The following is a 24,721-nucleotide window of genomic DNA, read 5'->3' on the forward strand; positions in this document are numbered from 1 at the left end:
GGCATCATTTTAATCTGTTTAATCCCATTTGTCCATAAACATTGTCTAGAATGTATGAAGATAAAATGTTTCTAATATTGCCATCAGTATTTTTCTCTCCTTTTAATAAAAAGGAGGAAGCAAAATACTGTTGCTTTTTCTTTCTGGATGACAAGCTTCATTCCAGGTTGCGGGGAGAGAAACAAATAAATCCTCTTGGGTGCTGCTGGTGAGCTGACAGCCCATCAGAGACAGGAGTTCTCATAAAGAGCACTGCCAGGAGCTTTGCAAGGGACACTTGTTCTTGCTGAAGTGAGACATGGGAACTTGGACACTTTTTCTGCACAAAAGGAAGTTGTCTCTTTGGTTAAACTTGGGGTTAGTGTTAGACAGTTGAGCTGGAAACAATCCTTAGCAGTCTGTTGATTGTAAAAAAGGTGATTCAGAGCCCGAAGTCCCTGATCTGTGGGTTATGTGGTACAGCTGAGGATTCAAACTCTCTTCTTTGTCCAAGTTCTTGACAATAGCTTATCAATGTGTCAATTTTCAGATGTTCAAGAGCAAAGTCTTAAAATGAATACATAAATTAATTCAATATATGGCAGCACTACTGACAGGCCATTGTGATATCTTTGCTGGAAGACAGTTGTACATATGTTGTCCCTCCATTTTTCTTTGTTTATGAATCTGTCACACCATCTAATTAATTTGCTTTGTATTTAGTAGTATTATCTTTTGTTTACAATGGCTTTTTTCACATCCTCTGCAGGGCTAAGATGTCAGGGTGCTATGGATTTACCATGCATTTTTAATGCTGCCATGCTGTGTTTAACTTTCACTTTTCATTAGGCATCAAAACTGTGAGAATTAAAAGCCTGCTTTTGATGTTCCAATAAAAAAACGACAGTCAAATTTGGCATAAGAGCAGAAAAAAAAGATCTTTTTTTAATGGGCTAATTTGACACCGAATTCCCAAAATAGAGAGTAGCAAGTGATTTTAGCATAAATACTATAAAAGACAGGTAAAATATGATTCTTTTTTTTCATTGGTACATCATCTTTAGAAAGTTTGCTTTATAAAGTGATTTTACCTATTTTCATTGAGATGAGTAGGTTTCACACTCTGATAGCTCAGAGCTGTGTTTGTAAACTCCATGGCATGGCCTAAAAATCCAAAGTCAACTGCAAATATATGACACCTCTCTGTTTTAGAGGAATGCTAAAATAATTTCATAAGCCTCTCCCCTTTTATAAAAGGGGTTCTGAAATTCAGAGTTTAAGCACGTATGGCGTGAAAAAATAACTGATTCTGTGAAAATGTAGTTAGGAAAAGAAGTTTTCATCATATAAGCATTTAAAGGTTTTGACTGGCTGTTTCACTTTTAATCTAGGGGTGTGTATGTTTTATTCATTTATACATCTATAAAAAAAATAAAAAAATGTTTATAATAATATTTAACAGACCTTATACTGGTTAAAGCCCAAGAGGAAGGAGCTCAGGAGAGGAGTATGGCAGGCTAAGCTACTTTTATTTTCATGCACCTTGCTGAAGTGTTCTTTACCCACAATAACATGATCTTATGCCTGTTTTCTGTTCCATACTTATGCCATTTATAAGAGCTTCTTATCCCTTGCTATCAGAGCAGGCACATTATTAGTGTAAAAATTGTGTTGCATTACACACCATGTCTGATTCTGAGAAATTCTGAAACCAAGCAGAGGTTTATTGGCAGTCCATGGAGCTTGAAGGAAGCATGGCATATTAAATTTGTGATCTCTGGAGTTCATAGCATGAGCTGTTGAAGCTGTTCATTTTGACATATTCTCTTTTTAACCTTTTTCCCAGTTATTTCAGTTAGTATGATGGGCTGGTTTGGACTTCATTCTTTTGTGGCAGTATGAGCACAAGCAGAGGTATTGGAGCCTATGTATCCTTCAGTATTCTGGAAAATCAAAATTCTCAGTTATGTTATGGTGTTAGTTACCTTCTTCAGTTTCCCAATCTTTTCTAAAGATCAGTTCAAGGATTTATGTCAAAGATTGAAGTGAGCTTACAGAATGTGAACATCCTATGTCAATACTATCACGTGGAGAAATCTGGACATGACCTGAAGCCCCGTGAAGAGGGTGGGGAGGTATTCCTAAATATATGACCATGCACTTTCATTTTGTGAGTAAATCACAACCAATGCCATTGATATGCTCACAAGTTTTCTGAAGTATTGGGTCTGGATTAGGGGAATTGCTTCAGTTTATCTTAAAGAGAAGACAAGCTCAATAATAGTTAATTCAGTCTTTAGGTTGCTAGTGCAGTATTTCATGTTTTAAATTCTTCTCAAATGTATATATTTGAATCCAGCTATATTTTCCACGGGTTTTTCTACTACTAAAATATAACTTGTATTTATGAACATTTTCATCTGTTTATTCTTTCTTTCTTTACATTTACTTGTACCCATGATAAAATGTGTAATCTGTACGTATAAAACTGTATCATTCATCTTTGTATTTCTTTATTTGCTCTGTCTTTGTTGTATCTGTCTCTAACAGGCTCATCTCATCTTTGTACCTTCCTCATCTCCTATCCTTTGGGTTCTATAAACTCCCTGAAGGTTCAGAGGTAGTATAAATACCTATTCTTGCTTGGGCTTCAGATCATTGCAAATGTACACCCATATCTTCATATCAATTTCCTGTCAGCATACAACTTCTTGCTATAGTAATTTAAAAAGATACCTCGGGCCTTTGTCCACAGCTGTAGCACACTGAAGAGAAGTTTTTGTGGAATTTGTTGTTTTGGTGGGGGGACAGCCATTTCTTTATTAAGTTCATTTTCTTGCATCAATTTATAAAACTGCAAATCACAGCATTTTAGTTTAGACTGCATGACTTCATGTGAATTATGCTTGAGATATTCAGGCCTAGCATTAGAAAAACAGCTAAAGTGACTTCTTTCTCATCCTCTTAAATTTTATATCATTAGTGAACACCAAATCTCCCTGTAGTTATAGAGGTACAATGGGAGTGACATGATTCCCCACTGTTTAAAAAAGTTGTTCATCAGGAGGCCTAAATGCACACATGCAATTCAGCCTGCAGAGATGCTGTCAATGCTCTGTTGTATAAGAATTTTGTCATATACTGAAGAAAACATACTGGTTTTCAATCTTTGAATTGGACAGTGTTGTCCATTTAAATTTGGATAATTGGTGGCTAGTTGCAGTGAAAAGTCTGAAGATTGAAGAAGTTTGAAAATGAGGATTTTTTTTTTTCTGAATGGGAACTAACATGTATGGTTTAGAAAAATAAGCAGCTTCTTTTCTGGTTTAGTTACCTTTGATGTGTTGGTTGCATCCAGTTTGTTTCCATTAACTGTGATTTGTGTCTGACTACGTTGTTCTGCGTTTTTGTTGTTGAAGTTCTAGAGAAATCTTGGATTTTGAACAACCACAATGCACATAGTTAAATATCTTAAGTTCTACATTTTAGGGAGGAAGAATATGTTACATGTGATATTAATTTACTGGGATTATTTATTTTTTTTTTAATTTGCCAGGACTAACTGTCTCAAAAATGGCAAACTGTATCTGCAAATGCAAACTTCTGTTTCTGTAACAAATGTGGACCGTATTTTGATTTATAAGTGCCTTGACTTTGCATGAAAGAGTGGTTTTTGTGTGAATTCTTGCCCTACTCAAAGCTCTGGCAATTTCACATTATCTAAAAAAGATACTTTTTTAGCGATACTGCCAATTTTTTAAAACAAAGATTTAAGACTGTGCCGATATTGGCTTTTTATTACATAGGAAAGCTGTTACACCAATTATATGGTTTTATCTGTTATGTATTAAATTCCTTTGTATGTACCCTGGATATTTCAATTATGCCACATTATGCATTTGATTCCTAAAACTGTGTGAGTGGCTCTGATGCATTCTTGAAGAATGCAGATTTTCACGTGCTTTATGTAGGTGGCCTGCAGGATAAGTCGAGGCTTCAGCTTTATAGTGACTAAAAGTATTACATTGCACTCTTGAAGAACAAAATTCTGTATTTAACCCCATACAGTATGTAAATAACCATTTTGCTTGGAATGCTGAAATGGAGCTGGTGAGGAGAAGGCAGGAGAGTGTGGAATGGTGAGACTGTTGCTGCTCTTATTGCCTCTTTTAGGGAGTTGATGGCTTATGCCTTCACCATTTGTAGCAGCCTAAACCCCATAATTTCAGCTCAAAAAAAAAAAAACAAACCCATGACAAATATTTAAAATCTGGCTTGAGTTTGGGGTTACTTTGGTGTGGTTTTTTTGTTTTTGTTTTTTTTTTGGTTTTTTTTTTTTTTTGTGAAAAGAGATTACCTCTTGTCTCTACCTTGTATCCTTGATTGTTACTCAATACAGTAAAAAATGCAAACTTGTTGTTCCATGCTCCAGAAAGCTGTCCGAAGTTGTAGATCTATTTAAGTATGTCTTTCTGCCTCAAGGTAAAACTTGTGTTCTTTCAGATTACTCCAGCATATGGGTAAATCAAAGTTTGAGGTCTTCTGTTGGCACAGAAAAAGAACATATGCTATTCTTAAAAACTTCACATACTTACTGGTGGTGGCTTTTTATCCCTGCTATGTATATCTTTACATATTTTTCTCCTAAAAGAAAAGTGGACACAAGGTTTAAAAGTCCTCTGGGCTGTTATGCTGATTGCTTTTGACACCTCCAATTATGATGTTAAAACTTCAGTATTTAAACAGGGGGTCCATGCTTTGACTCCTTTGTTGGTCAATATATTTTTCTCTGGCAGATATTTCTGGTCTCATTTTCTTGAATTTTTGGGTCCAGAAAAAAAAGTGCAAATGCCTAATTAGCAAGAGAAAGATGATGAACTACTATTTCTGTTACTTTCCTGTAGCATCTTTCTAATGTAATATGTATATTAGTATGAGTAATTATTACAACACAACTATTTCCCTTTTCATACATCCACAGTATAGAGAAGTGTTTAAAAGGAAAAGATGAAGAATCAGCAGGTTTTATATTACTAGATTTTAATTTTTTGGGAGTAAGTTAAGACAGAAACTTTCCCTGAGCACTTTATGACTTCTCTATTTGAATAAGTGGAAGGGTTATTTTTGTCACATTAATAAAATACCCAAAATAGAACATAATAATTTTTTTATAGTTTTTATATTAATGATTTTTAATAGCTGTAATACTACAGGATGAGTCCTGTGAAAATAATTCTAGGACTGCTAAGTAAACAATACAGAAAAAGAATTACAATGTGAATTAGTGCACTAGAATACATATTGTAAAGATGATTGTGTAACAATGTTGGAACTCTATTTTTCTTTCAGTTCTAATTAAAACCGACAAATTGAATAATGACTGTTTGTAAATACCTTGCATATGTAATAATTTCTGGCTTCTGTTTTGCAAAAGTTTCCTCCTGTGACATGTAGGAATTAATAGCCTCTTTTTAGATTAATTTCTTTAATTTACATTAATATGTGGATTTCTAAAATCAATCCTTTATTTTTGTCATATGTAAATTTGAAGCCTGACTTTATTTGTATTCTGCTTGCTTAGATTTACATGCTTGTCATGTCTGTTTATCATTCTCTGTTTATTTCACTGTAGAGCTGAACAAAAGCCCTGATTTCTATTCTTATTTTGATCTGTCCTTGCCCTGAATCAGAGAGAAAAATGGAAATACTTGCAGTTTAAAGATAGGATTTCTAGCAATATATTTTTAAACATTCTGTTAATGTACTACCTGATCAAGGTACACTATCTCTGTCTGTGCTGCCAGGATGCACAAATGAGTCTAAAACCTGTTTTGTGTCATGGCAGATTTGTCTAGTGGAAAATGACGCGTTGATTTTTCATGAAAACCAGCATTTTCCTTGAGCAAGTGTTTCAGCTGGGAATTCATGACCAGACTTAGGGTTCCTGGGTTGCTGAGCTGTGACAGAAACTGGGTACTTCAGCATTTTGGCAGTGGCTGAGGTGCTCTTGCAAGTGCCTGGTCCTGTCCAGGCTGGATCCTGCAAGTGCTCAGTGCAGGCTGGGATGGGGACGTGCCTGGGCTGCGGGTGAGTCCCAGCACTGTGAGGGGCCACACTGTGCCTCCTGGAATTGCCCAGACAATGTGCCTAGCTTAGGACTTCCTGACTGTCTTCAGCTTCAAATATCATGAACATATGGTCTTTGTTACTGTGCAAGTTTAGGTTGATTTTCACCAGAACCAATGTTTTCACATCATCATTTCTCAGTCATATGAGAGACTTTATTCGCTATGGAAACAAATATATGCTGGGCACGAGATGCTGACTCTGGGCCAGTTGGACTCCGTAGTTATTCCTGGGTATGTGTTAGGGCAGTAAGAGATAGCTGGCTCATATGTTTGGTACTTTCTCTTGTACTTTATTGTGGTGTTCAGAGCTGTGTGTGGCTTCTGACATGCCAGAGAGGGAGAAATAGTGAAAGCAAGCAGGGCATGGCCAGTGCCCCTGTGGGGTTTGTGCCCTGTGGTTTGTGCCATTGTACCAGCCCCACAGAGTGTGCACGGTGGGCTCTGGCCATGTGCTGGGGAAATGTTGGCTTTAGGTAAAAATATGCTTTATATGACATAAACTTGTTACTTGACTTCATTTTTTCTTTTTGAGCTTTTGTTGGCAAAATTCTGTTTGTCAAAAGACTTGCTCTTTGCTTCCACAAGACTGAGGTGCATTTAAACATTTCTCATCTTGAGATGTTTTTAAAATGTCTTTAAAATATTTTACTAAATCCTCGCTGGAATTTTTTTGAAAATGTGTTTACTGAAACATTTGTTTTATACATGTCCGTAATCACGTTTTTCAATACTGAGCTTATAAATCAGTTCTTTTCCAATATATTTATTTTTATACCAGTTCACTTTTATGTTGTGTTTTGTAGTTGTTATAATCAGGACATACTTATACACATGAGTAACTTTGTAAAAATTTGTAATCCTATTTAAGTCAATGAGGATTACTTTTGTAGACAGATATTACCCAAAATTGGCAGCTCCTCAAATTATTTTCAAAAGCTATGTGAAGGCAGGACTTTCTCCAAATGTATATCTTTAGAATTGTATGCTTTAATTGGTATAGAAATTTTGTCTTCTAATATCTAACAGTATATTTTATATTTTCTAAATTACCTTGTCACTTTCCTAACCACACATGATGAATGTTCTGTCTTTTGAGAATGTGCTATTCTAAATAAGTTTTTAATTCAAACGCCATGTCTTGGTGGATCATATATCTATGACATGAAATGTATGTAGTGCTCTTATAATTATGTCACTGGATGTTGTTTTATTTATAGAACTGTTTGTATTCTGTAATAATGATACTTTTTTTAGCAGGTCAGGTTGTTTCCCCACAGGCTACTCCAGCCTGTATTGAAAACAAAAATGATGTGAGCAGAGAAAACAGCACTGTTGACTTCAGCAAGGTAAGTGTTCACTGATGGTGAAGACAGCTTCCTGACTATCAAATAGATATTTAAAATTAAATAAAATGAATCTATGTGAGTCAGGAGAAGTCAGTAACGTAGATTTTACTTTAGCATTGAATTTTTGTGTGCACTGCATTGCAGTTTCTGTATGATAAAACAGAAGCTTGCATTTTCTTTCTAAATTATATGTAAGAGGAAATCAGAGTTTAGGAGTACAGATAAATTTAATGTCATAGGTGTATATTTGTAGGGAAAATTTTACAAGTTAACAGAAAATTTTCTAAGTAGGAAAGTAATTTTAAATTCATATAATTCACATTTACCTCAGATTTTTACTTTCTGTAGAAGTGATGCATGAATGCAAACGATGCTTTTTATAACCTGAACTCGTGGATTCCAGATGTCTCAAACAGAATGTGTTTCTGTAAACCTATAACTTAATTCTTCTGCAAGCCAAGATCTTTCAGTACACTTTACAAAAGATGTTAACTGCTCAGTAGTGGAGATTGCAATGACAGTTCAATGTTAGATAGCAAAGAAAAGCAAACAGCTTTCCAGCTTTAATGTGAAGGAGAATCCTAATTTGTGTAAGAAGTCTGTATGTACCTAAGACAGTCACAATGGATGCAGATGACAGGCCTGACAGGGATAGATGACTTCAGCTGACACATTAATGCAACAAAGGTTGAGTAAGTGAAGAAAGGTGATTCAAACCAAAATTCTGAAGAACAGCACTTTGAGTCTGTTGAATTTTAATGTTAGTGCTGCTGAGCTAAAAGTAGAGTTATGTGATTGCTCCATCTGGTGCCAGACTTATTTCCTAGCAGCAGTAGCTATTTGCATCATTTGAATTTCTGACTGAACATTCCAGACTATGAATTGTATATGGCTGAAATAAGAGGGGAAACAGAGCTTTCTTTCAATGACAATGAGAAAAAAGGAGGCTGTCTGGGAATGTATTATGAAGCACATTTCTACAGAGGCTGCGAGAACATCTATAAACAGTGTCGGGTTGTTAAAAATTTAAAATTAATCCTTTAAACATATTTCAAACTAAAATTATAATGCTTTAAAAATTCAGGTACAATATCGATTTAATGATATTTATATTAAAGTCTTAAGTAAAATTAATTGTTTTTGCAAGTGTTCTAATATAAAGATATAAAATTCGTAAAGGATATAAAATATGAATAAAATTATCTATTCAAAATTAAGCTATGCAGAAGTGAAGGGAATTACTTAAGTTTCAGTAGTCCTTTTCTTGAATGTTTCTCCAGTTGCTTTGAGTGCTGTAGGATCCAAATCCCAGGCACTTGTCTAACTGCAATTCTATTTGTATTAAAACAAGAATAGAAGCTGTATCATTTGATCCTTCACTCATTATTTTTGTAGTGCTGAAGCTTTGTTGATCAAAAGAGCTATTCCCATTTAAACTAGCTGGAATAAATCAACATTTCATCTTTTTCTAACCTCAACAATGACGGATGCCAACAAGGATGTCAGGCTTATGAAAGGATCAACTTTTTTTAGGAGGAATGAAATAACAGTAAAGGATTGTAATCTAATACCTTTCTTTTTGACTGAATTTAAATAGATCCATTTATCTTTTTGAAGATGCATAAGTGCCGTTTCCCCTTGAAACGTGCTATTGCAATAACTCCCAATGGTTATAATTGGAATTATATGCACAGATTGAGAGGAAAGTAGAGCAGTACACTAATTTTCTCTTGAGTATTGTGATTTCTTGCTCTAATTTTGTTCCAGATATTAAATTCATTTATCTTCTACAAAAAAATCACCTTTGACTACCCCACATATTCTCTCCTTGCTAATCTGTCTCCCTTGGGCTATATCTAATATTCCAAATTTGGAGTTGATTCAAAAAGCTGACTTAATCTGGATACAGCATTGAGACTGTGTCGATTGTATTGGTATCTATCTATGAAAAATGTGAGACAGGCACTAAAAACTGTCTTGAGTGTTACTTCAGTAGCATGGAGAGATGGTTTTTGCTGTAAATGTGTCACTCCTCTTCCTCTGCTGCCACTATCAGGACTTGGTGTTCTCCGGGTGATGTGGAGCACCACTTTACCCCTTGTCTGAACAGAATGGGGGTGATGGTTTAAGAGCTTCAGCTGGCTCATTTCTACCTCTTATGCCAAAGATTGAAGGGAACATTAATTGCCCAGAGACACAAAATGTATAAAGAAACTGTACCCAAATCCCTTTTCTCAGCAACTTTCCTGTGCTCTGTATTTCTGAGACAAACCCCTGTCACACACTGACACAGTTTGGTCTTTCAAATACCATGTGAAGCAACTGACTGGTTCTGAATGCTGGTTGAACCTTAGTTATGTATTTAATCCTAAAGAGTTATTTTGTGATTTGAATGCGGAATAGAATTTACCTCACTTTCTCAATTTACCTTGAAAAGTACTTGGTCTCCAACCTTCCAGGTTGATCTGGTTCTTGTTTAGCTTAGTGAGATATTTAGTCATCTTTGTAGCTTAGGGAAGCATTAGATATCTCTTTGTGATCTCAGCAAACCAAGATTCATTACACAGGCAACTGTGTTATATCTGAATTCTGATTTAGTGCCAGAGCCATTTGCAAGAAAACAATTTTCTAAATATTACCAAAAACTATGCAAACTAGTACTGACAGATGGCTGTAAGATAGACATTAAAATGGTCCACTTTAACAGTTTATATTGGATTTGGTTGCTGTTGTTGTGTTTAGATTAATAAAAGGAAAGCAAATGACAAAATTAATGCATTTTGAAATGTAGACAATACTGGTGCATAATTAAATCAGACATACATTATATACTTTATTACTCCATGTCAGTCTTTGTTACAGAGTAAAGCCTAGAGTCACACAATACTACACAAATACCTTGAGCCTATGGTAGCAATGTCCTGATGAAACTGTGTCTCTGCTTTTCTTTCAACCTGCAAAAGTCAACATTGCTGCCTAAAATTCCAAACTTTTCTTCTGCATTGTTCTTTCCATTTGCTCTTGAGACTGTCAATGCTCATGATAGATTATTTTCTGTTACTTTCAGCAGTAGGGCAACTCTATTCCATTAAATCTGAAAACAAAAATGTATCTCAGAGTAAAAAAGGGAAAATTGTGTGTACTGGAATCTAGTACACACAATTCTTCTCAGTGAGATAATAACTCAACAACTATGAACTACAGATTACTGATTTCCAGAATTGTTAATTGTGGAAAAATAAGCTGTCTTTAATTTCTTCTACTGTTATGATTGTTTTTAATTATTCATGCTCTTATGAGTATAGATAAAAAGCATTACTAGGCAATTAATCCTATATTCTTAAAATATTTTGAATTTGATTTGTTGTCTTTATAAATTAATTCAGTGATGCTTTGTTTCCAAGAAAACTTAGTCAAATAATTAATGTCTAGTTTGGTTTAGAGAAACATTTTTATTTAAAGAAAAATACTCAACAGACAAGAACAGTGGAACTGTATAACTGAAATACCCAAAGTTACAGTGCAGCAATCAGCAAGTGTCTGTCAAAAAAGCAGGGGGAAAAAATTTCCCTGTGAGGAACTTTTAAGCTGTAATTTAATATACTTTTTCCAGGTTGACCTACACTTCATGAAAAAGATACCACCTGGAGCTGAAGCATCGAACATCTTAGTTGGTGAACTCGAGTTCCTGGACCGTGCTGTGGTGGCTTTTGTTAGGTTGTCTCCTGCAGTGCTGCTTACAGGACTGGCTGAAGTTCCAATTCCAACCAGGTACACTTGGGCTGATTTTGCTTCGTGTTTTCCTGAGTACCTTGTGGGGACAGGCTGATGGGACCCTCGGCTTTGCCATTTACTGAGTGAGGAATTTGGTTTGCTCTTTAACAAAGACATCTCTTGGCCTGCCGCTCCTGCTGTAAACGATGTGTGGGTAAATTCAGACACGTGCTAGTTTTGAGTACTGCACAGATGTAGAAATGTAGGTTATAACACACAGTTTATCCTATACAAACTGGTATTACTCCAGATGAAATATTTCACTAAGGTGAAATATTCAGCTTTGTAGAATATTTCATCTAGAACTGAAACTACTTGTGTGATACTGCATAATTATGCTAAAAAAAAAAATAAAGATGGAATTGAGAAAAGGAAAAAAGCAAAGTGTGTGATTTGGTTGACTAGGGATAGTGAGTGAATGGATGGAGAACATGCTGTAAATATATTTTTCAAAAATATTACTTCTTCAAAAATTTACTTTGCATGGTACCGAATGTGACTTTTAACCATAAATTTGTTTTAGATTAATTTTTTTCCAAGTTGAAACTTCTTCTGATGGAATACTTTTATTCTGAAAAATAATAATGAGGAATTAAAAAAAAAAAGTCTAAAATAGACCTTGTATTCAAATAGAAGGCATTGGGATAGATCTGTGGTTACATTGTGTCCTGCTGAGGTTAATTCAGATCAAAACTCCAAAGTGATTCTTCCATATCTGTGTTCAGTGACCTAAATATTATTGCAGAATTCCCCCCCTTTTTTAAAATTAATTTTCACATATGTTTGTACGCATATTTTGTCTTTCCCCTTCCCTCTTTTAGTTTCTGTGAAAGTAGAATTCCAACAGTAGGCAGTAACGTATTCCAGTTTGTGATACTCAGGACACTCGCATATGACACCTATGTTATGCTATGAAATGCAATGCTGAGACTCAGATCCTTTCTCCTAATCAGATAAACATTTTCTTTGAGAAGTACTTTGTAGTTACTTTGGATATTACTTTTTTGATGTTTTCCAGTTCTTGCATGTGTATAAGAAACACTGAGGGGAGTGAACTGGCTTTGGCAAAAGCTTTTCCTTTTAATTTCCCCCAGATTCCCATGAGGCAAAAAAAAAAACACCAAAAGGAAAATAACAGATTTCTTGATTTTTGGTCAAAATAAAAATAGCTACAAATAAGGACAATTAAATGTTTCTGCAAAAATTTGTATGTAAAAAAAAAAAAAACAAAAAAAAAAAAAAAACAACAGTAATACACATCAAAATATTGTGTTTTGCATTTTAGCAAAACTGAGAATTTTAGTTAGTTCATTTGAACAAATCCTCTGCCTTTTATAGAACTTTACTTGCCTACAGCCTCAAATAGAGGCTGTCCAGAGCCTTAATGGGAGTGAAAATGATATAAAAATTATTTTTATTTGGGTTAATTTAACTTCTCCAATATTGCAATAATTTATGTAACCATAACCATTTTGTTGAATTAACAGAATTAAATAAATTAATGTGTTCTGTACGTAGATTAGAATTGCATGCATTTATTATGTAAGTTAAGGTTTGTTATGTAAGGAGGTTTTGGTAGCCTCAATCAAGACTGACGGTTAAGCTTATGATATATTTTTGGAAGCTATTTTCACATTCTTTTTCTAAGCAATGCTTCATGTTTAAATGCATGTGTGAGGATCTTGAAGGAGATTATATATAGTGTTTATCTGAGAGATTCTTCTAGTGCACATTTTAGATAAATATTTCTGTAATATTTATATTTCAACCATTTATGCTTTACAATTTATCAAATCTACTTTTAATTTGCAGATTTTTGTTTATTCTTCTTGGACCACTGGGTAAAGGCCAACAATACCATGAGATTGGGAGATCAATTGCAACACTAATGACGGATGAGGTATTTTTATTCATGGTTCAGTTTTGTACTGACTGAAGAGGTGTAATAGGGAATCTCCAATCCTTCAGAGGAATTGTGGCTAATCATTCTGGTGATGACAAGGAGCATTCTAGCTCATTTCATGATCTGTGACAGCCCAGATTATGCTGCTGTAAGGGGATAACAAATGAGAAACAATATTCATAAGTGAAGATGTCTTCACCAGTAAGGTTCCATTTTACACAGTTGCTCTCCAGTGGATTTAACTTAGTTTAAACTGCAAAATCTCTAGAATATTTAGCAGCCATAAGGATCTTTTTCTGTAGCAGCTGGAATTTCTATGAGAACTCTATACCCCAAGCTATTTTCAGTTGTAGCTGAGATTGTTTGCTCAGTGAGAACTTTACAAAGTGTGTTCTATTTCAGAGAAGTGGGGCCATTATTTTAGAGAGAGTTCCTTTTTCCATCTCTCTTTCCTCCCACACACACTTCTTAATTTTTCACAGGTATTCCATGATGTTGCTTACAAAGCAAAGGACCGCAATGACTTGGTGTCTGGAATTGATGAGTTTCTTGATCAGGTTACTGTTCTCCCTCCTGGAGAGTGGGACCCAACAATTCGAATAGAACCACCTAAAAATGTTCCCTCTCAGGTTTGTACAGTGTAAAATTCAGACACTTTTAAGAGTTGTTACGAATTTTTATTATGTAGATTTAAGTCTCATTAATTTAGCATTTAGCAGAGTTGCTATGTTTTGCATAGCTCTCTTTTTATCTTAGGTTAATTTTCTCTAGAAGAACCCTTGACGTACAAGCATACAGTATAATGATGACATTTCGTTAAGTCCAATACTAGTTCTCTCCTGAGTAAATACAGGCAGTTCTAAGTGGTCTTAAACATCCTTGATTATTCCAAATAGCCATGGTTTTGTCCTAATAATTTGCTTTTGTCCTAAGCCTATTGCAAGAATTGATCCAGGCTTGTTACTCTTTAAAATGTTTATAATACAAGATTTTTTGTGATCAATTGTTTAAATTTCAAAGAAACACAATTCTTTTTAGTTTTAACTGGCAAGAGAACTCCTTTACAGTTTATGAGGAGGTTATGTTGATGAATTTTAAAATGAAATTTTTATGTTTAAGCTTTTAACTTTCAGAGCCTGTTTTGTTACTAAAACCCACGAGAAATATCTTTTCCTTCTGGTAGGAGAAGCGCAAGATCCCAGGAGTGCCAAATGGAACTGCAGCCCATGGGGAAGCAGAGCATCCTGGAGGACACTCTGGACCAGAACTGCAACGCACTGGAAAGTTAGTGAAAATGCATTCAAACTGTTCATAGTGACGTTCAAAGGAATCACAAGGGTCTGGTTCTCTCAGAAGTGTTTTGGTGCATGATTTCTTTCAGGCATTTGTCCTGATTTGTATGTGCCTTGTAGCTGAGGAGGACAACACCTACTCGTCTGCACAGAGCAGGAGAGGGCAAGAGGGTTTGAGTTTTCTCATTGTATTTATTGCAAGCTCCTTTCTCTGATATTTACAAGGCCAGACCTTTCTTAAGCTTGATTAATGTTTCTTGGTTTAGCATAGGATGAAGGAGAACTTGGTATAGTGTTGTGCAGCTTATTATGAATACTTTCAGCTACCTTGTAGTTGAAGTTTCTGGGTTGTGCAGCTCTAGCATTTCTTTTTTACCACAGTAAGCCATGATATGTCTAGATGAGGCTGTGGTTACCCTGGTGGCTGCAGTATACAGAATGAAGAATTTTCCCCAAGGAATACTTGTTTTCTCTCATCTAATATGGTGTGGTGTAAGTGCATCAGCTGTCAATGGCTGCTTTAATGCAGTGTAGTTGTTACATATAGATGTTTCTTTTACTTTGCTGCCTCCTGATATTTAAATATTGTTCCTACCTTTAGCATAAAGCTAAAGATTCAGCTGCAGTGCTGGTGTACACTGGGGCAGGGGAGGTGATGGCCAGTCTGGCTGGAAGTTGTTCATTCACCAGAGAATCTGCCAATTGACAGTTTGAAAGATTGTTTTAATATTTAGGAGGTAGTTGCACTAAGCCTTCTTTTTTACCTCAGCAGCATCTGATACATTGTGTGCCTGTGAGGAAAAGAGCATTGTGGGGTTATTTACTTCAGCTGTATGGTATTTTGTAAGGGACCGTCTGTTCCTAAATATTTGATTATACTTGACACAGTGTAAATGACTAAAGATGACAGTTCTTGTCCTTGAAAAATGGTAGCATATATTCATTTCTATCATCAAGTGTATTTAGAACAGGTTGTCAAATAAAGAATGTGAAGCTCTATATATGAATATGTGGGCAAATAGGAACTCTCTGATTAAACAAATGTAAAGAATTATTTTATATAATAAGCAGCTTGATTTAGTGCATGGGGACAAGCAACTGTTCACAACTTTGGTGTCTGGATGATTAGTTGAAGAATTTATAAAAGAGACATGGAAATTAATTTGTTTTAATACCACAATAATTTCCTGGTTGAAGTTACAATGACAGGTTTCCTATAAACTTATCTTTTTATGAAGTGTGAAACATAAGAGTATGTATCATTTGATCAAGGAACCATAGCTTCTCTGCAGTGTGGTTGAAGCAATACTCTAGAAGAAAGTTTTGTGTGCCACCTTAATTAATTTGAGCTCTTCTATGTTTTCTTTAGATTTTTTGGAGGATTAATATTAGATATCAAACGAAAAGCTCCCTTCTTCTGGAGTGACTTCAGGGATGCTCTCAGTTTGCAGTGTCTGGCATCATTTTTGTTTCTCTACTGTGCTTGCATGTCTCCTGTCATCACATTCGGTGGTCTGCTGGGAGAAGCAACTGAAGGTCGTATAGTATGTGTTAAATCTGAACTTTTAAAACAAACTTACATTCCTAGTCTTGTGGTTAGTATTTCCTTACTGTTGCATGAATCACCTTTATATATTGGTGTTTCAATGTTTAGAAGGCTACGGACTAAGCCATTGCAAAAAGAACCTGTTTGAAAATTTATGGACACTTCTCTCTGTATCACATTCAGAGTGCAATAGAATCGCTGTTTGGAGCATCCATGACTGGAATTGCCTACTCTCTTTTTGGTGGACAGCCTCTCACTATACTTGGCAGCACAGGACCAGTTTTAGTGTTTGAGAAGATCTTATTCAAATTTTGCAAGTAAGTGAAGCTCATGATATTCCTCATCCTTCATTTGTTGCTAGGTAAAAGTAGAGACACCTGTCCCAAATTTGAAATCCTAAGCAATGCACTGTGAAATAAATTGTTGCCTTTATCATGTTCCAGAGCCTAAAAATTATGCATGAATTCATAACACAGAAAGGTGAATTTTCTTAAATTTTGGGCTTTTGTTGCTTTTAAACTCTCCTCCCTTCTTCCCCCTTCCTTCAGCTGTTTTGAAGGGAATGACAGCTTCAGGATGTTTGTGGGGATTTTTTTTTTTTTTTTTTTTTTTGTTTTGTTTTGTTTTGTTTTTTAATTTTATCATTCTCTACTCTGAGACAATATGTTTAAGGTACTGGTTTATCTCACCCCTAACTTGAAAGGTGTTGCCTCTCACCAAGAAAGTGCACGCAGTACTTTCTTGATGAGTACCAAGTGTACTCTTCAAGAAAGTGTTACCACTAGCAGAAGTGGTACCCTCTTTCAATAGTCACTAATACAGACCATGCCATGCCATCACCCAGACAGAGAGGGGGTGAAGTGTCATGCCACAAGAGCCACATTTAGGCTACTGCACTGTACTTGACATGTCTCTGCCACAGTGTGGGTAAAAATTATGTCTCCATTTGGAAGCTATCATGCTTCTCTGCCATCCAGTCTGCTTTTCTGCTTCACTGCTGTGACAGGGACTTCTGTACCAGGATCTCCTGCACAACACAGATAGGAAACCCTGCTTAGCACTCAAATTTTCTCGCACCTTCAGACAGACCTTTCAGTTTGCTGTGGTAATGTCACACGGTGTGTTTGCAGCTCTATTATCATATGCAGTAAGCTTACAGAATTTTGATGAAAGTTGTTATAGCTACTCTTTCACAGCTTAAAAAGAAATTGACAGGTGTTGGCTGTTCACAAAGCAGGAGAAGGAATAAAGAGTGAGTGGACCTTATACACTTTGTGTGTGACTACTCTCAAAGCTGCTCATGTGATTACTTTAATAGAGATAGAGCTCTTTGTGTCCTGTTAACTGGGGGAAGAGCTCTGGTCAGGAGGTGACTTGATAGGATCTTTTGTTCACATTAAGTACGTAATCCGTGATTCAGACGGTCCACAAAAAGGAAATTTTGGAACTGCCTTGTCTCCATTTACTGTGGCTGGACAAAAGGTTAAGTGAGTTGTTTTTTTTTCCCCTTCTTTTTAGAGAGTATGGGTTGTCATACCTTTCTCTGAGAGCCAGCATTGGGCTGTGGACTGCAATCCTGTGCATCATTCTTGTTGCAACTGATGCAAGCTCCCTAGTCTGCTACATTACCCGGTTTACTGAAGAAGCCTTTGCTTCTCTTATCTGCATCATTTTCATTTATGAGGCCTTAGAGAAGCTGTTTCATCTCAGTGAGACGTATCCAATCAACATGCATAATAATCTGGAGCTGCTGACAAAGTACTCGTAAGTAAGATTTTTTGTGTTAAACTGTTAGAGGATTTTTTCCATAGGTTGTTTTCTCTGCAGGGAGCACAGCAGGAAAAAGTTTGCACTAGTTGTAGCAGGTGGAAGCTACTCAGTCATTATGCTGTCTTATGGAAGTAGTAATTACTGGGGAGATCTGTACAAGAAGGACACACTTACTTAAGATAAATAAAAAATATATTTCCTCCAATATATTTGAGGTTGGGAAAAGCTTCAGCATAATGAACCTGTAAATCCTAGAATTAAAAATAGTACTTAAAGGGACCTTGGTTTTAAGTCTCTATTAATTTTTATTTAATGAGACTTCATTCATGGTCTCTTCCTTTAACCTTGTACTTAAAATTTATAATCTTTAAATGGCAACAGGATATTCAGGTAATGTTTGTATATCTTATCTATCTTGTTTTGTTTTGTGTTTTTCCCAAATTGAAATACTCACCTTTCTATAAGGTTGTAAGTGGATGTACCTCCTTTATTTTCACCTTTCTGGCATTTAGGTCCGAGCTTAATTTACAAGAGCTGAAGTAGATTTGGAATTGTTACATGCACCTCAGTAGCTCATAATCAATTTGTTCTTAATACTAAGATTTTTAATCTAGCTCCATTTAAACAGCTTTACTTTATTGTGAAGTTAAAATAGGTACAAATTTACTTCGGGAATAAAAAAAGTTAATTGCTTTTATCAGTATTGTTTCATTGAGAAGTAAACCCTCATAGACCTGTTTCTGTGATACGAGAATGAAAATGTTCTAGTAAAGGACAAGATCCTAGTCTGCCCTGAGGCCAGTTAAGCTTGGTCACATCAGTAAATAAAATCTAATTAAAAAGCATTTTCAATGAAAATCCCTCTCCAAAAATGTCTTTATCATTTCACTGAACCCATTTGAACCCTCTGCATGAGCTGGGTGGGGCCCTAAAGCAACTGTGCTTGAACAGTGCCACATCTTCTGTTCACTGGAAAAACAGGAGTGTCTCAACCAAATGTCTCATTTGCATTTTAAGCTGGGAAAAACAGAACACAGCAACAGAGAAAACATTTGAGCTTTGTGTATATTATCACTAGAAAAATAGTTAGCAAATCCTGAATCTGAGCATTTTATACCTTAATACATGGAACAAGTTAGAGAAACTATAGTTCTGCCGTGACATACTCTCATCATGCTGAAAATGTTATTATTCCTCTCTAATAGTTTAGTCAGTAGACAAAGGAACATTAATTTGAAGAGAAAGCAACAGACATCAAGACCATGCATGCAGTTGAGGTTATATCCTCTTACATAACTTTACTCACCTTCTATGAAGTAGGTATTTTACTCTGAAGATCTTCATATAGCAGTCTTGGCAGATTTTTTTCTTTTCTTTACCACTGCAAAGTAATTGTCTCAAAGGGAAAAAAAACATGATGTCCTCCTATTGTTTTGAAAATCAGATGTTGAAATGCTATACAAAGACAAAAAATTATTTAGCAAACATTTACCAGGTGCAGCTGAGATATTAAAATATGTCATGGAAAGCATGAACAGAAATAGAAACATGAGTTCCTGGGTAACTGTATTAATGGTTAGCTGAATCCCATAATATTGCTGGAGATTTCAGAGAAATGAGTTTAACAGTCCTGCTTGTAGGGGTACAGTCATAGTTATGTCTATATTTTGTCAGTATAATATAATCCTTGTGTTAATCAATAAATGTTGTTTGTTTTCATTAGAACACCATTCAATAACCAGAATCCCAGACTGGTTTTTGAAGGGTGGTGTTTTAATGCTGCCTGCTCTTGGTAACTGAGCAATGAATGTAAAATGTGCAGTACACACAAGAGTGGTAAAAGAGCAGCTTTTGTCATGCTCCAGTTACACCTATTGACCTGTACTGCCTACAGTGTTGGAATACCAGCACAACAGTTTTAGATTTTTCAAACACAACTCCTGAAAGATAAGTGTCTTCCAGATGTTTGGAAGAAAGATTTCACCACTGCCTGGTATTTTCAAACACATATATCAGAATTATTTTATATCACTGTTATCAAACTTATTTGATATACTATTTTTGTAGTTATTTGAGTTTATTATTTCATACCTATATTTTCAGTTATTCTTTCACTCTGTGTAGATAGCAAAAATAGATTGCCTTTTAAACTCTTGTATTAAATCTCACATTTGGCACTTATACAGTATATCTTCTACTTGCAGTATGTTCCTGTTTATTATCAATCATGCCTGCAGCAACTGACCCCACTAATAGCAAAATGCCTAGCTGTAGACATATAGGTCTTATGGGATGGGACTTAATTTTTTTTAGCTTTGAAACAGATTTTTAGAAATGGCAGTGTACTGGCAATCAATGGATGTTGATTACCTTGTAAGAGCATATCTGCTGCTATCCAAGGATCTGAACATAGCAAAAGGCTAATTCCAGCCTCTCCTGTTCTCGCCATTCCTTTCTCTTTCATCTGAGATTTCTTAGTTATTCAGAACCAATCCCAAAGATTGGGAGAATTGAAAGATGTGGTCAGTTGCAACAAATCTACATCAGGTGCCCAAATCAGATTTCACAGCAGACTTGATGGAACCTGAACTCTGTGGGCTTGCTGTGCAAATGTGCACATATTAGTGTTACTCTGTCCAGATCCAGTGGCCTTTTGCCCAGAAGGTGAGATGTCACAATTTTCATCCCCATGGGATCATCACAAGACATTTCAAGTACTCAGTCTCTGCTCAAATGTCTGTACATGACTCAGTTCTGGAAAGATAAGAAACTAAAAGATGGATAAACATGAAAGTTTACTCAAAATAAAAATCTCTCTTTTGTGTAGTTGAAGTTGGGAAATACTGATTTTGCAAGGAATTAGCTTTTCCTGCAGCATCTGATTCCAATCCTTCTACTTGTAGCTTAAATGGGTAACAAACTTGAGCTGAATCTGGTCCTGTCCTTAAAGGACCAGCATACTCTGTTACAGAAGCTAATTAGTATCTGCTGTTTTGCTAATTAAAACAGCTGTTTGCATTTTCCTCTTTGGGGATTTTAAAGACAAGTTTTTAATTGTTAGTAAAGCCTTGGCAGGTCTTTAATTAGCCGTGGGTGATCTTCAAAAAGTTGAGCAACTCATTTCTCTTTGAATGCTCAACCAAAGCTTATGTAAAACTTTATCTTGGATCTGTAATTCTATGCTAGAAAACTTGGGTTACATTGTAAAATTTCTGTGTTTTCTGTTGCCCACTCAGAAAGTTCAGAACACTGAATATATTTGAAATTTTTAGGGTATGCTTTTGGCCCAGCTGTCTGTTTTTCTCCCATGGGTTTTTTCTGAGGATGCTCTGATGTCCACAGGTAGTCTGTCCACATGCCAGTATTGTTCCTTTGCCCTGGTGAAGACATGAGTTTGACCCAGAAAAAGTCATTGGCATTCTGTTATTGCTCTCTTTGGAGTACTAGGAAGACAAAGAAAACAGTAATTTTAAATGGTTGGTGATTCAACCAAATTGAAACCATATTTCAAGTAAGAAAAGAAAACCCATTCTGTATTTTTGGTGGCCTTGAATTCTGTTACAAACAGTCTCTGTTGCAGAAACTTGATGTAAAAGACTGCACTGCATGCATCTCTTATATTTGAGAGTACAGGAGTCATTACTAATATTTGCCATAATACACCTTAGAAGACTAGGGGAAGAATATTCAGAACAGTTGGGATTTTTTTTTTTAGTTTTCAATCAAGCACACCAAAATATTTGAAAATGGACTGTAAGTCCTCCTAAAAGATTTCCTAATAATTGCATTTAGCTTTTTAGCATTTTGAGTAGAAGATAGGTTTTGAGGTTGTTACTGAATTCTACCTCAAAATGACAAATATATATTTTTGCATGATCTAATTAATGTAAAACTAGACATGATGCACTTTTTACTAATTTTTAAATTTTATTTTTTACTCTGTATTTAAATACGTGATCTACTTACAGGCAAATCCATTCAGCATTTTTATATAACTTTTGCCTAAAACACCATATTTTTGATATGGATGATAAAGAATAAGGCATTTAAGTGATAAATCAAATGAAGGAGAAAGATAACCTGATTTTCAGTGTAGTACTGTGCTGTATTTTCTTATTTTTAAGCTGTATTGTTCTGAAGGAACTTGAATATAGTAGCTACATTTATTAAATTAAATACAAATACTTCTTGATCAGAGTTTTCTTTCCCTTTTTTTATGTGACCTTTTTGTATTTGTCATGCCATTAGCATTTGAAGGTTGGCATAGCAACTCTCTTATTTCTGCACTCTCCTCCTCCTGTTTTTTTCCTACCCTGGTAGCAAATATATCTCCAGTCAGTGAAACCTGTCTGGAACACTGATGCACATCAGTTTTGAAGTGTATATTTAAATGTTATTTTTGCTAGGAAAAGAGAACCCCATGTTGGAGCAGATAAGCCTCCCTTTTTAAAAAGGAAAACAGAATAAATATTGTGGATGAAAGGAATGTGATTTAGAAAGCAATCCAGTATTTTTTAAAATACAAGCATTTTAAGATAGTTATCTTAGAATACAGAAGTTCAGTTATTTCTCAGGGTGAGGTTGCTTAGTTGCTTAGATCTTTATATATATTTTTGCTATATAAAGACATTTTATATACCTTTTTGGTTTTTATTAATTATTTTTTCAAAGTGATGAATTCATGTTGTTTTAATAATTCTTTACCAGAAGTTACTCAATTATTAACAGATTACATTGAATAATTTTAAAGTGATTTCTTGGCATAGTAATATGCATATTGCAATCTGTCTTGGTATTGACATGCACTTAAGCATTAGGAGTAGAAAATCCCACTCTGATGTAATTAGGGAGCCAAGATCATGTCAATCTCAGCATCATTCCAGGCTATAGAAACTATTGCTTCTAGAAGGCATAGTGAAGATTAGTTTTGTGCATACTGATGTTTGCACAAGCAAGTTTTAAATCTTCCATTATCGATATAAATTAATCCAAATATATCATTATTGGATGCAAATTAGGTTGGTTTATACCCTGTATCCCTTAAGCTGCAGGTGGAATGAGAAAAGCCAGTGATGAGATGAGCACAGTATTGCTCTTTATGGTCCCAGGCATGTAATTGAATTTCAATTCCTGTAATTATTACTTTAAGGTTAGATAAGAATATAGATTTTCTGTTTCCCTTCTTTATAGTTTTTTTCCTACAGTTAAGTAACTGTGCCATATACTGTGTGTCCTTTCCTAAGAATACCCCTCTTCTTCCCAGAACCATGCTAGTGCCATCACTGAGTTTAACTGCTGGTTCCCTTTTGCTTCTTGACAAACCTTGGAATCCAGGCTTTCTTTTTCTTTATTCTATTTTTGCCAGGACTTCTCTGTGCCTGCCCAACTCAGCTGATTGTCTCTTTCTCCTTCATTTGAAGGCAGAGAGTGCCCACCTTGTTTTGGTCTTTCCTACTACTCATCCCCTCCACTTTGGAAATAGATCTTGTTAAGCAATTCTCCACAGCATTCAGTTTGTAGATGAGAGCTGGTCTACACAATGCCTTCAAAATCTATGAAGGCTTACATAAAATCTGTGGGTGTTTTTTTACAGTACTTTTATTTGTATTGATGCACTCCACCTGCATAGTTGAAACTCAAGCTGACCATATAGCACTGCAATGTATTGCAGTAATTATTTCGGTACCAGCATTATACTGAACTTCTCCTCAAGTGTATGCGCTCTTAACTTTGGAAGCAGGTTGAAGTGACATCCTAGAAATATTTCACAGTGAAAGCTTTTGGATAAATTGTCAATATCCCCTAGAGTTGCACTGCTTTTCTGCACAGGAGTGCCTGTCTATGGCAGTTACATACCATAGTGCTGCTGCAAATGTACGGACTGCATACTGCACCAGATAGCTAATAAAACCCAACCTTTGAGGTTAATAAAGCTACAATATGATTATAAATCTGTTTTCTAGACTTTCCCTTTGGGAAAAAACCAATTTTCTTCTAGATGTGCTATCCAAAATGACATGATTATTTGAGATTTCTTCAGGCTAACATCAGTTCCCCTTCTCAGATTTATCTTTGTTTCTCCATGAAGCTATTGTACTGCTGAGTGCATTGTTTAGAGCTTTTCTTTTTTCCTCCTAAACTTAACCAACTAAACTATACAGACTTGTAACCTGAGAGAATATATTTGGATGCCTACTGATGTTTGTGACTGTCAGAGATGGGCCATATAACAGTGGTCATAATTCAGGATGGCAGATCTCATAAATAAATGAAGAAAAAAATCTTGTCTTGCTATGACAGCTGTGCTGTGAAAGAGTTTCATGATACTGAGAATAGAATTTAACTGACAAGTCCATTTTCCATCACTATTAATTATTTTGTTTCCAGTCTTTTCTCCATTGAGCCTTTGATTTAGTTGTTATGAAGGTTGGCACAAGAAGGAATATATGGTAAATAAAATGCCAGGGTATTGTATGCCGGTATTGTAGGTATGAGAAATCAGAGAAGATATCATTTTATGATACTGTTGTTGTCCTCTTCCCATAGAACTTGTTAGACAAACAGAAGGATTCTGTGAATGCCCGTAATTCCCATGAAAATGGTGTTATTTGGAGAAAGCCTAAACATGCATAGCATAGTGCTATTAATATACTTCAGCCTTGTAAAGGCAACGTAAAGAATACCGACATATATACCTTACTTTAAAAACAAACCTAGTGATGTTGTCTTCCATTTCATACTTCATCTTCCTCTGTTATGTGATCAGTGCACAGCATGCTCAGAGCATCCTCTGTGCTAAGGGAAAACCTTCCTACTCATACTACCAAATATGTGCTCTGATATTCAGTGAGACATATTGTTTAAACAAGCACATTTTGCAACTTATTTGTCATACTTGCCTGCAGTTTTTGAAGTATTATAAATATTCATATTGAGCAAATCTCATTTTCAGGGTGTCTTAAGTGAGCCAGAAAGGCATTTTT

General features: G+C 35.4%; 1 protein-coding gene across 12 annotated transcripts in view; it reads left to right on the forward strand.

Moving 5' to 3' along the window:
* The window catches only part of SLC4A10 (solute carrier family 4 member 10), a 170,122-nt gene that overhangs the window by 118,002 nt on the left and 27,399 nt on the right, over positions 1–24,721 (forward strand). For 10 of the 12 annotated variants that reach the window (XM_085584316.1, XM_085584312.1, XM_085584314.1 and 7 more), the window contains 8 exons: positions 7,362–7,453; positions 11,067–11,224; positions 13,040–13,127; positions 13,613–13,759; positions 14,314–14,414; positions 15,792–15,966; positions 16,152–16,285; positions 17,487–17,732. In XM_085584316.1, coding sequence (XP_085440442.1) covers positions 7,362–7,453; positions 11,067–11,224; positions 13,040–13,127; positions 13,613–13,759; positions 14,314–14,414; positions 15,792–15,966; positions 16,152–16,285; positions 17,487–17,732 — 1,141 coding nt within the window. The remainder of the gene's footprint in view (positions 1–7,361; positions 7,454–11,066; positions 11,225–13,039; positions 13,128–13,612; positions 13,760–14,313; positions 14,415–15,791; positions 15,967–16,151; positions 16,286–17,486; positions 17,733–24,721) is intronic. The other 2 variants (XM_021528558.4, XM_021528559.4) reach the window with 1 other exon arrangement.

Source organism: Lonchura striata, chromosome 7 (genome assembly GCF_050655825.1).
Source record: "Lonchura striata isolate lonStrDom1 chromosome 7, ASM5065582v1, whole genome shotgun sequence".
Classification (NCBI taxonomy): domain Eukaryota; kingdom Metazoa; phylum Chordata; class Aves; order Passeriformes; family Estrildidae; genus Lonchura; species Lonchura striata.